This window comes from Peromyscus californicus, unplaced genomic scaffold (assembly GCF_007827085.1).
Source record: "Peromyscus californicus insignis strain IS unplaced genomic scaffold, ASM782708v3 Scaffold_20__1_contigs__length_68692818, whole genome shotgun sequence".
Lineage (NCBI taxonomy): Eukaryota > Metazoa > Chordata > Mammalia > Rodentia > Cricetidae > Peromyscus > Peromyscus californicus.
Genome location: NW_026294503.1, coordinates 5,459,922 through 5,472,547, shown reverse-complemented (window position 1 = coordinate 5,472,547; position 12,626 = coordinate 5,459,922). Strand labels below are relative to the sequence as shown.

General features: G+C 39.7%; 1 protein-coding gene across 2 annotated transcripts in view; it reads left to right on the top strand.

Moving 5' to 3' along the window:
- Positions 1-10,771, top strand: part of Rrm2b (ribonucleotide reductase regulatory TP53 inducible subunit M2B) — a 34,588-nt gene extending 23,817 nt beyond the window's left edge. For both annotated transcript variants that reach the window (XM_052747638.1, XM_052747639.1), the window contains exons 7-9: positions 3,290-3,394; positions 5,505-5,618; positions 6,443-10,771. In XM_052747638.1, coding sequence (XP_052603598.1) covers positions 3,290-3,394; positions 5,505-5,618; positions 6,443-6,595 — 372 coding nt within the window. In that variant the 3' untranslated portion in view covers positions 6,596-10,771. The remainder of the gene's footprint in view (positions 1-3,289; positions 3,395-5,504; positions 5,619-6,442) is intronic.
- Positions 10,772-12,626: the final 1,855 nt, after the last annotated feature.

Here is a 12,626-nt window from a genome sequence, read left to right as displayed (position 1 = left end):
TTTTTCTTTATATTAAGCATTATTTCAAAACAGTTTGTTAGGGTTGTAATATTCTGGTGAATGAATGCATCATTTATTTGATACTAATTAGAAATTGGTTCTTGAAATTTGTTTAGCTTTTTTCTTTTTGAGATGACATCTTATTGTGTAACCCCAGCTGGCTTGAAACTTGCTATGTAGACCAGGCTGGCCTTGAACTCACAAGAGATCTGCCTGCCTCTGCCTCCTGAGTAGTGGTGTTAAAAATATTCACCACCATGCCTGGTTGTTTTGCTTTAATAAAGTGAAACTTTGCATATAAGCTTTTATATTTTCTTAAATTCAATCACAAAGAAGAATTAGCAGGTCATTTATATTCACAAGTTTCTTTCCTGAAATTTTATAGCAGTTCCCAGCTCCACTTAACCATGCATGGACATTTTCTTACCTTATCCTCACCAGAGCTTAGAGTAATATGCTAAATGCTTGACAGTCTGATAGGTAAGCTGGCACTTCAGTAGTGCGCTGATTTTCATCTGTTTATTGCTGGTGGTGAGCTTTCTCATAACTGTATTATTTATTTGTGTATTTTCTGTTACTGCCTCTTGTCCTTTGCCTTTATTCCAGTTGCCATGTTTATGGTTTTCTTGCTTAGGTACTGTTAATATTTTAAAGCCATCATATGGTATCCTGTAATCCTTAAAGGAAGGTTCATGTTTGCCATGGTTATTGGCATATTTCTAACACACAGTAATTGATTGGCCTCTTTTATTATTGTTGTGTTTGTTTGTTTTTGAGACAAGGTTTCTCTGTGTAGCCCTGGCTGTCCTGGAACTGGCTCTGTAGACCAGGCTGGCCTCAAACTCAGAGATTCACCTGTCTTTGTCTCCTGAGTATTGGGATTAAAGGAGTATACCACCATCCTTGGTTTGATTGACCTCTTTTAACATTGTTTACTGAATTTGTTTTGTGTGTGTGTGTGTGTGTATGTGTATCATGCAATTTCAATTTCATTGTATTTATTTTAAACATTTTCTCAAATTGTCCTTTGATTTGAAAAAAAATGTATTGCATGTATTTGTGTGTGTCTGTCTGTCTGTCTGTGTGGCACCTGCCGTGGCACACATGTGGAAGTCAGAGGATATCTTGTAGTATCCTCTGGGTCACTCCTACCATGTTGGTTCCAGGGATTGACCTCAAGTCATCAGGGTTGGCAGCAAAGCCTTTGCCCCTTGAGCCATCCTGCTCGCCCTAAGGGTTTTAAAGAAAGGGTTCTCATGTCTCCCAGGCTGGTCTCAGACTCAGTATTTAGCCGATGATAATCTTGACTTCTCTAATCCTCTTACCTCTACCCCTGACTGCTAGAATCACAGATGTGAGCCACCACAGCAGTTTTATACTGTGCTGAGGAACAAGATCAGGGTCTCAAGCATGCTAAGCAAGCACTCTACCATTGAACTGTTTCCTGGTCCTCTTCCTTTTGTTTTGAGATAGAGACTTACAAAGTTGCCTAGATTGACAAAGGACACATTCTGTAGCCCAGGCAGGCCTTGATCTTCTGATTTTCCTCCCTCAACTTCTCTAGTATCTGAGATTACAAGCCTGTACTTCAGTGGGCTCTGGTATGTTTTAATAATTGGTAGAATACATCTCAAAATGTTCATTTTTAAGATGTCTTGTAAAGTTAATCCCATTTATCCTTCCTGAGTAGTTTTTGGATTAAAAAGTGTCAGGATTTTGATTGGAATTGCTTTAAATTGCAAAGTTAATTTTATTCATTTACTGATCTAACAATTAGGCTTCCCTTTGATTTACTGGCCTCTGCAGTAGTTAGCTAGCTGCCAGTTCTAATCAACATTTAACGCCTCTCATACTGCCTTTGCTAATCCAAGCATTCTCCTAAGTCAACTCGGTGGGGAAAAACATAACTAGTACAATTCCCATGATTGGCTTTTCAAAGGGTGAGGGTTTTATTTGTTTATTTAGATAGTTTTACCAGAGAATAATTAGGTAGATAATATTTGAAACAGTCTTTGACATGAGGTTCTTATCTGAGTGGTTGGTCTTTTGTTGTTTTAATTCTGAATTGTAATGTTTCCCTTCCTTGTCACTTACCAAGTTATTTTTCTTTGTAGTTTAAAAATATTAATTGATTCTACCTTGGCATCATAATCTAAAAGTTAATATTGTTGGGAAATCTATTGTCTTCCTATATTTGGCCTTGTTTTCTTTTTCTGTTGTGAATTTGTGAAAATTCCATTCTGTTTTTGGATTTTCAGCTTGTTATCACCTGCTGGGGTTTGGAGGCCTGAGTGCAGGCTAACTCTCACTGGTTTGTTCTGCAGCTGCTTAAAGTTACCTAGTGCTCCTCGTGTCCGCTCGATCACTTGTGCTCCAGGCTGTCTCCAGCGCTTATTCTCTTCTGTGGGGTTGTTAGCTGCTGTGACTTCAGGTGCTGTGCATCCTGCTCTTCCGTTTGCATTGCACCAAGTTCCCTTTGCTCTTGAATATAAACCCAATATAAACACTGTCTTTGGAGTCTCTCTGAGCTTCAGTTGCTCTTTAAGTGCTGCTGTATTGGCTACTTTTCCTGTTGCTGTGACAAGCAGCAGCTTAGAAAGGAAGGCCTTGCTTTGACATACAGGTCAAGGGCATGGGTCCGTCCGTTATAGCAGGCGAGGCACAGGCAGCTCCAGCTGGCCATGTTGTATCCCGGTTATGAAGCAGAGAGTGATGCATACTGGTGCTCAACTCACTTCCTGCTTTTTATCTGGTCCAGGACCCCAGCCTGTGGAATGGTACCACCTACATTTAGGAACAAATCTTCCCACCTTCATTAGCCTAATATAGAAAAATCACCGACATGCTCAGAGGTTTGTTTCTATGGTGATTCTCAATCCCATCAAACTGGCAACCAAGATTTATCACCATAACTAATTACTGTTTTTCAATCATTCTTTAAATTTTTGACATTTAAAAACTAATCAGTTTTCATGTTGTCTCTTCTTACATTGTTTTCCTTTCCAAAATGTTTTTGTTACAAAATTTTTTGGTTGGTTTATAAATTAGTATTCATATTATAAAATGTTAATAATATAAAATGTTAATAAACTAAGAGTTATCATTAAAAGTTTCTATTATAAGTTATCGACTTGGTGTTCAATGCAGTTTGGAGGAGAGAGGCTCCTGGCTCTGTTAACCCTTTCATCTCCAGGAAGTTCCCTGTTCCTATGTCATACAGCACATGGACACATTATATGCAAGTAGCTAATTGAAGTTGTCTGACGGTAGTACTTGTCTTCTGTTTTAGGGACTCCATTGTGACTTTGCTTGCCTGATGTTTCAGTACTTGGTAAATAAGCCTTCAGAAGTAAGGGTCAGGGAGATCATTATGGATGCTGTTAAAATTGAGCAGGTAAGTGTGGGAGTCCCATTATCACATGACTACATTCTATTTTGTATTCATTTTTTGCTTTATTTTTAGTTTATTTATGTGCATGGATGTTTTGCCTGCATGTATGTCTATGCTTCACATGCTTGCCTGCTGCCCAGAGTCCAGAAAAGGACAACAGATCTCCTGGCTGCATATGGTTGCGAGGTACCATGTGAGTGCTGGAAATGAAACCCAGGTCCTCCAGAAGAGCAGCCAGAGCTTTTAACTACTGAATAGTCTCTCCAGTCCCTATAGTTTGTTTTTAAAATTTGTTTTGAAATAGTGCCTTATGATACTCTGTGGGCTATCCTTAAACTCCTGGGCTAATGTAGCCCGTCTCTCTGATACTGGCACTGTGCCACTGTGTATAGAAGCATTTGACTGCTAAGTTGTAGTTTGTATGTCAATATCGGCAAATTAACATAGTCCAGTTTGACAGTTATCTTAGTTACTTTTCCATTGCTTGATAAAACATCAACTTACAAAAGGAAAACATTTAATTTGGGCCTCAAGGTTGCCGAGTCCATGACCATCATAGCAGGGAGTAACGGCAGTAGACAGGCATGGTACTGGAGCAGTAGCCGAGAGCTTATATCCTTATCTGAAGTAGGAAGCAGAGAGAGCTAACCTCTAGTGACACACCTCCTCCAACAAGGCCACACCTCCTAGTCCTTCCCAAACAGTTCCACCAACTGAGGACCAAGTATGAAAATGTATAAAACTATGGTGGCCATTCTCATTCAAACCACAATAGTACTGACACATGATGTATTGTTACCTCCATTTATAATTTGATTAAAAGTCAGTCTTTAATATATATCAGGGTTTTCTGTGTGCTTGGTTTATTTCAGGGCTATATTTTTGTTTTAAATAAATTAATTATATTTAATTTATCTTTTAAATATGATTCCATAGTAAATATTTTAATTGTTGTAGCTTCTTAGTTTTGTATTTCTAACTACTAGGGAGGAATGGTAATTTTTGTTTTATAGTTTCAATAACATAGCAGCCTTGCTACCTAGGTGAAGCACAACCCAAACATTCACAAAATGCATAAGTGAATTAGTAGAGTAAAACTTAATTTATGGCATGTAAAGGTTGTGGCTAGAAGCAGCTTGATAGTCTGGTTAAAATGTATTTTTATCACTCTAAAGAACTAACTCAAAAATGAAATTTGCTTGACTTGTTTTTGAACAGTGCATAGGTTATAGGCATGATTTTATGCTGTGAGGGGGAAAGGTGTATGTATATTGGCATCTTTTTACCATTTTGAGGATGAATTTCATAGCTAATATGTTTTTATTTTTCATCTATCTACCACTGTCTTTAAGTACAATTGGATTTCAGTATATCTCCCAACTTCCAAATCCATATCTGTCAATTCTTATATTCTCTAAAATCGATGTCTTTTTCTTGGCTCACTTTTGTGGTCCAGCTTCCCATGGTAGTGGTCTTTGAAGAAATTTTGTCTGGATACTTTAGGACAAAGCATCACCATTTCTCTGTTGAGAAAATCTAGGAATCAGGTCCTTTACATACTACTTTACAAGATTCAATAATTTGCTGTTTTCTATTTAACTTTGGCCCCTGGAGAAAGTGAAATGCTATAATTAGTAATATCCCAAACATTTGTAGACAGATGACCATTATTTGTCATGTAAATTTGTCTTGGCATACTTGCCTTGAGCAAAACCAGCGTCTAGACTATGAAGAAAACTAAATTCTGTGCTGGTCGTCTTCTCCATGAGATTGTTCATGACTCAGAAGGTGCGGTCTTTCATAGCAAGGAAGGGTCCAGCACGAGCTTCAAGCACAGCTTGTTCAAATTTTGGCTGACCAGAAAGTAGAGTTGGGATGGAAAGAAAGTCCTCAAAGTGCATGCCCAGGGACCCATTTCTGCCAGCCAAGTCTAAGCTCTAAAAGGTTCCATGGCCTTTCTAAACAGTGGCACCAGGTAGGGCCAAGTGTTCAAATACATGAGCCTGTAGAGGACATTTCAAATTCCAACCATAATACGCTGTATCTGGGAATGTATACTTATTTATTGTTATGCTTTTGTGCCTGCCTTATTCTGATTTCGTTTGCATTCCAGGAGTTTTTAACAGAAGCCTTGCCTGTCGGCCTCATTGGGATGAACTGTGTTTTGATGAAACAGTACATTGAGTTTGTAGCTGACAGGTTGCTTGTAGAACTTGGATTCTCAAAGGTAAATAAAGTGTAAAGCATGTTACTAACTGTCTTAGTTTTGTCCTATTGCTGTGAAGATACACCAGGACCAAGGTAGCTTATAAAAGGAAGCACTTAATTGAAGGTTTGCTTACAGTTTCAGAGGTTAGTCCATGGCCATCATGGGAGGGAGCACAGTGGAAGGCAGGCAGGCAGGCCCTAGAGCAGGAGCAGAGAGCTTATGCCCTGGTCCACAGACAGGAGGCAGTGAGAGAGCACCTGGGCCTGGTGTGGGCCTTTGAAAACACCCTCAGTGACACCCCTCCTCCAGCAGGGCCACTCCTCCTAACCCTCCCTCACTGGCTCACCAGCTGGAACCACACATTGGATATACAAGCCTCTGGTATCCGTTCTCATGCAGACCAGCACACAACCAGTAATGCTATAGGCAAGTAAGCTCTCCGGTTTGTTTTACTGAAAGTGTTTGCAATACACTAGTCTACTCTTCCAACACCAATGACAGGTTGGATGTGTGATGTTCATCTCTAATTCTGACATTTCTAAGGATTGCAAGTTTGTGGCCAACCTGGGCTACATGGCCCATTTCTGACTGACAAGTAAATAAAAATGTATAGGACACAGACTTGTTTTGTAAGAAAAAAAAAAGGTTTTGCAAAATCCTTAGGAAATTAAAGTGAAATTGGTAAGAGCGATTGGAAACCCTCAAGACCTTAGAGGAGCAGTATGGCCCTGCAGGTGGCGGGGCAGTGGGGACCTGCCCTCTGTTTTTTGTCATTTTTGCTCTTGTTGTGGAGTGTAATTTGGATTCTTCAGAATGTCTAATGACATTTCTTTTCTTTCCAGATTTTTCAGGCAGAAAATCCCTTTGATTTTATGGAAAACATTTCGTTAGAAGGGAAAACCAATTTCTTTGAGAAACGAGTTTCTGAGTATCAGCGCTTTGCAGTCATGACGGAAACCACAGATAATGTCTTCACCTTGGATGCAGATTTTTAAAGCCCTCCTCATCTAAAACAATATTGTAGAAGCCAGGGATGGTTGCACATACCTTTAATCCCAGCACTCAAGGGAGGCCAAGGCAGGTGGAGTATGAGGACTGTCAGGGCTACATATAGAGCTGTCTCAAAACCAAGATAATAATAGCAAAAGCGAACTAACAAAGAAAACCACATAGAAACCTGTCGTTGGTAAATAGCAATTTATTTTTCTGTCCTTTTAAAACTGAGCATCTCCTTTAAGGGAGTGGGAGTTTGACTAGAAGGAAATGTAAAACTAAATTCTAAACAATTGATTTATCTAAATGCACTTCAGTTATTTATACAATGAGAGTGTGTGACCTAAATGCCTGTTTTGTTTGTTTGTTTGTTTGTTTGTTTGTTTGTCATGAGCACAAAGAGCAATAAGAGCATGGATTGAGGAGTCAGGTATGAGTTTGGCATTCTACCCTTACTCCTTTGTGTGACCTTGGTGGGTCAGTTAGCCACTGTAAACTTCAGGGCACTTATCTGTAATTTGTGTAATAGCAAGTCCCAAATTCATGGGGTGACAGAAGGATTAATACACAGAAATAAATTTCCCTCCACTGCCTTGACTACTAATTAATATTAATGATAAGATTAACTGCAGTGACATTGGGATGAAATACACTCCAAAGTCACTGTGACTCTAGCTGACATGGAGACTTAGAATTCATTAGATTCTTGTGCTTTTAATGCTTGCAGGAAAAATATAAGAATATGAAATCCTTAGAGAGGTCACGATTCTCATCAACCTCTCTGCATTTCTCACTCTGCAGTCAAGAATGTGGCTTGTAATTGCTTAGGGTGGAAGGCTATGGAGGAGAATCCAGAAGTTACCATGGTTGTGGACCTTGTAAGCAAAGCGACTCTTCTTCAGGAATTAAAAAGATAACTGTTGCCAGGTGCAGCCCTGGAGTGTTTAGAACCAGCATAGATGGGCATTTCCCAAAGTCATGTTCTCAGAACAGAGTTTTTGTGATAGAAAAAGAGATTTGGTGGGAAATGCTGCACACTTCATCCCTTCTTAGAATGTCCAGTCAGCACAGCAGCTGGGGTGGTGCAGTACAGAAGCCTTCACCTTGCTGCCCACAGCTACTCATCAGGAGTCTGCCAACAGCTCTTACAGTAGAGTGCACTGGAAAAGCTGGCCCAGAATCGTTTATACATAATGAAAATGGACAAAAAGGGGAAGGGTAGGGACTATTGAACCATTTCAGATTTATGCCAAGCTGAGAAAGCTGTTTAAGATTGGCTTCATCTGCATGTCTTTATACTTGCACATCTCTTTACAATGTTATAAAGGAATGTTCTTTTAGTGGAAGTGTGTTATGCTGCATAGTAAGACAAGGGAGATGGAAGTCCTTAGGAAAGATTCAGGAAAAGCCAGGAGCCAGGACACCTGAACAGTGTGCCCCTTTTCATTTTCAGGAAGCACCAAGAGGAAACTTAAGCCCCATCAAACCCTGGTTCCTACTCAGTGAAGTGCCTGCTGCCCAGACATGAGGGCCTGAATCCACATCCCTAACACCTACATAAAAACCATAGCAGCACACACTCTTACGCCACATACTTGCACATGCACACACATAAAGTACAAATAAAATCCTGGAAACTGAAATTCAGAGAGTTCTCTGTATATAAGTTTTTATTCCATTTGTTCTACAACTATCTGGTTGATCAAAACTAGGAATTCTAGATGAATGCAAGAGAGACAGCATAATTCTACTGTTGGAGGGAATATCAAAAATGAAACATTTTGGCTTATGGTCCATACTGGTCTTTTTTGCGATGTGCTTCCAGCTGGTCATGTGGTCACCCAACACCCTTCTAAGCTTGACAGAACAGCTATTACTAAATCATGGAGAGAGGGGTGATGGGCTCAAGAAGCTGAAAATCTTAGCTGAGATTCCAGCCACTGTCCTCACACTGTAAGATTATGAGGCTGTCACAACCTTTAAATTTTGTCCATTGTGATTTCTTTTGCCTATTCCTTTATTAAAGTGTCACATACTACCATAGCATTAATAGTTAAGATCCTTTAGAGTACTTTAAAGGGTCTAAAGGATCCTTTAAATTATCAAAGAGCATGGGTATGCGAGTAGTATGTTTCAAGGTATTTATCTACTGTCATATAAAAACTTCTAAAACTTTAATCACCTCAGACTGAAAGAAAACAGCTTTAGCAGTGTACATTCTCAAAGTTTTAGATCCAGATCTTCCTCATGAGAAATGACAGGTGCCTTCATGAGATACATTTAATAGTAGCAAGAATCAAAACTGTGTTTAATAGAAGTCTTAATACTGAGAAAATGAATTTGTAATACACTGTTCCACTACTACATTCAGTATTCTATACCCTTTCAGTTCCTCCAAGTTGCACATTTATTTATTATGTTTAGTATTTTGGTTCTTAGATATGGAAGAATCAGGAAGTTAGAGAATGTCTTTTTAGTATCTCACAGGTGAAGAAAATTTAAGTTTATGGCTTTTCTCTTTCTTTTCTTTCTTTTTTTTTGTTATTGTTGTTCGAGACAGGGTTTCTCTATGCAGTTTTGGAGCCTGTCCTGGAACTCACTCTGTAGACCAGGCTGGCCTCAAACTCAGAGATCTGCCTGCCTCTGCCTCCCGAGTGCTGGGATTAAAGGCGTGCACCACCACCACCTGGCGGCTCTTCTCTTTCTTACAGCACGTGTGTTTCAGAGAAATTTAGTTTATCATAGAACTGTTTTTATATTTTAAGATAATAAACAACTTTGTTATAACAATAGTTTTAATACATGTTTTAGCATGTAGAATCATGACATAGAGCAACTTTGGATGAGTTTATTCCAGTGCTTTATGCAGGACTGAATTTCAATAATAAGCAATTATTTTATGATGTAAGCCACTCCCAGCCATGTCAGTGTTTGGACATGTCACAGTTATTTTGTTTTAAAATACCCAGATTCTACTTTTACCACTTTATTACGTTTCATTTTCCTTCTTTCAGCTGGAGTCTCATCATGTGGTCTGGCCTGGATTACACTCTTGAGTCTCCTGCTCCAGCCTCCCAAATCCTGGGACTAGAGGTGTGCGCCACCATGCCCAGATACTGCTTTATTTTTTGTGCGTGAAGAAATGTGCGCGCTCAAAAATAATATTCAGAATTATGTATTTTATACATAATTAAATCTATTTATGTCATTCTCGTAAACTCTCCAGATTTAACTTTCACAGCTAAGCGAAGAGTTCCATGTCGCTTCAGTGATAAAGAAACTTTTGGTGGGCTGCATTAAAGCCAAATCAGCTCTAAAATCAAGTATCGTGTTCTGGTCTAATTGGGAGAGTTGGCAGCCAACTTAGGAATATCCTGGGGTGAATAACTCAGGAGGAAGATTGTCTGTATTTCTCATCACTTTTCTTTAAATGACCTGCCCCTTTTTAAACTTCTAAACTTTTAAAAGTTTAAAAAACTTTTAAAATTGCCCTGGGCCTGAAGGAGAATCTGATATTCCTGAAGGCCTAGGGGGAAAAGATGTAGTCCTTCAAATTCGTGACTTAATTCTGTTAAAGAAAACATGTAAAAAGGGAAGACTAGAGGATGGCATTTTTTTGTAAAGAAAAGTAAGTTTACAATATTTTAAACATGTATTTAACTATTTTACAACCTTGTTTTGACTTTTCCAAGTGTCTGATCATTTAACAAAATTACTTAGCATCTACCATGTATGTAAAAAGCTTTATTAGACATGTTGTCCCTAAATATATTTTGTTAAAATACACTGTGGTCGCCAGGTGGTAGTGGCGCATGTCTTTAATCCCAGCACTTGGGAGGCAGAGGCAGGCAGATCTCTGTGAGTTCAAGGCCAGCCTGGTCTACACAGGGAGATCCAGGAAAGGCACCAAAACTACACAGAGAAACCCTATCTCAAAAAACCAAAAAAAGAAAAAGAAAGAAAGAAGGAAAGAATGAAAGAAGAAAAGAAAGAAAAAGAGAAAGAAAGAAAGAAAGAAAGAGAAAAAGAAAGAAAGAAAGAAAAAGAAAAAGAAAGGGAAAAAGGAAATACACTGTGGTCAATCAAAGTGACCCTGCATGTAGAGATTCAGGGTTTTTTTTCACCAAAAAATTATCACAGTTTTGTAAAGTTTGTTGAAATAAACTATCATTATATCATTTTGTGCGTGTTTTTATGGGTAAAACCATTTTTTTTTATTGGTGCAGACTACCTCAATCTGAACCAAGGAGAGTGTATTGTGTTTCTATTCTAATATGTGTGCAGGTTAGTACACGTTATATAGTTTGTCCAGCTGTTCCAGCCACCACAGTTCTTACACTAAGCATGACCCTCAGTCTTCTCACTTGTCTACTCCCACACCTTTATCTTCTGTTTCTTTCAGTTCTTTTCTCCTAGCTGAGAGTCTCTCTCCAGTGGGTTCTCAACCTGCGGGTTATGAAAACCTCTTTCTCCAAAAACATTTACATTATAATTCATAACAGTTGCAAATTATAGTTATTAATTAGCAACAAAAATAATTTTACGGTTGGGGGTCACCACAACATGAGGAACTGCATTAAAGGGTCACAGTGTTAGGAAGGTTGAGAAGCACTGCATCCATCACATTAATAGTAGTAGCATTATTATCAATACCCTGAACTCTGTTTCTCTATATTTTATTAAATGCAGAAAAATCCAACAAGTTCCTAACACTGTTCCAGTGGAACAATCCTAGTGTTCTGTATTTGCACACTAGCAGTCATATGCTGTGAAGAAAAGGTCATATGTGGGGCTGGTGAGATGACTGAGTAGAAGGAAGTGCTTGCCATGCATGCCTGGTGACCAGTTAGAGCCCAGGAACCTACATAAAGGTGGAAGAAAAGGACTGACTCCCGGACAGTTGGCCTCTGACCTCCACAAATGCCTTGTACCCCCACACTCACACACTTACACAATAATAAATAAATGAATAACTTAAAAAGTCATATTACAAGGCAAGTTAGATTGATTATGAACTCATGATTGCCTGTCTCAACTATCCAGCAGTCTTACTTCAGTTATCTGTTAAATCCACTGTCTTAACTGGGGTCTCTATGGCTGTGATGAAACACCTGACCATAAGCAACTGGGGAGGAGAGGGTCTATTTGGCTTACACTTCCATATGTTCCAACTTTCTGTTCATCAATGAAGGACGTCGGGACAGGAACTCAGACGGGGCAGGAACCTGAAGGCAACAGCTGATCCAGAGGCCATGAGGGAAGCTGCTTACTGCTGGCTCCCCCTGGCTTGCCCAACTTGCTTTCTTATAGGACCACCAGCCTAGTGATGACACCACCCACAATAAGCTGGGCCTCCCACATCTACCTCTAATTAAGAAAACACCCTACAGGCTTGCCTACAACCTGGTCTTATGGAGTCATTTTCTTAATTGAGGTTCCCTCCTCTCAGATGACTTTAGTTTGTGTCAAGTTGACATAATCTAGCCGGCACATCCACCATTGTTTTCTGTGTCTTCTCTCCTTCCTACCAGTACCCTCATTTCCAAAGCTCTGAAACCCTAAGTCTAGAGCCTAAGGAGTTGGCCATAGAATTCTGTGTAAACTGATGACATGACTGCTCTGTGGTCTGGTTAAAGGGGAGGTTTTTTTAATCATAGACATGAGAGAGAGAACGGTCAGAGGCATCTGGAAGAGTCTAGAGGAGAGAGAGAAAGTAGTAGACAGAACATGGCCCAATGGGCTGGACCTGGCCAGGAGAGAAGCAGCAGCAGCAGAGAGAAGGAGAAGAATGGAAGAGGGGGCATGGGAGAGCAAGTGGGGGAAAGGAAGGAGAGAGAAGGAGGGAGCATAGCCAAAATAGCAGGGTTATAAGAAGAATGAGTAGCTGGGGGCAGGGAAGCCTGTGAGCTGGGGAAGTTTAGGGTAGGGGAAGAGGTGAGAAGAGCTGGGGTGCTAGCATGGACTTTGAAATATGTAATAAGTACTTGTGATGCTGAGGGACCTGGAGGGCAGCATGTGCTTGTGTGCTAATAG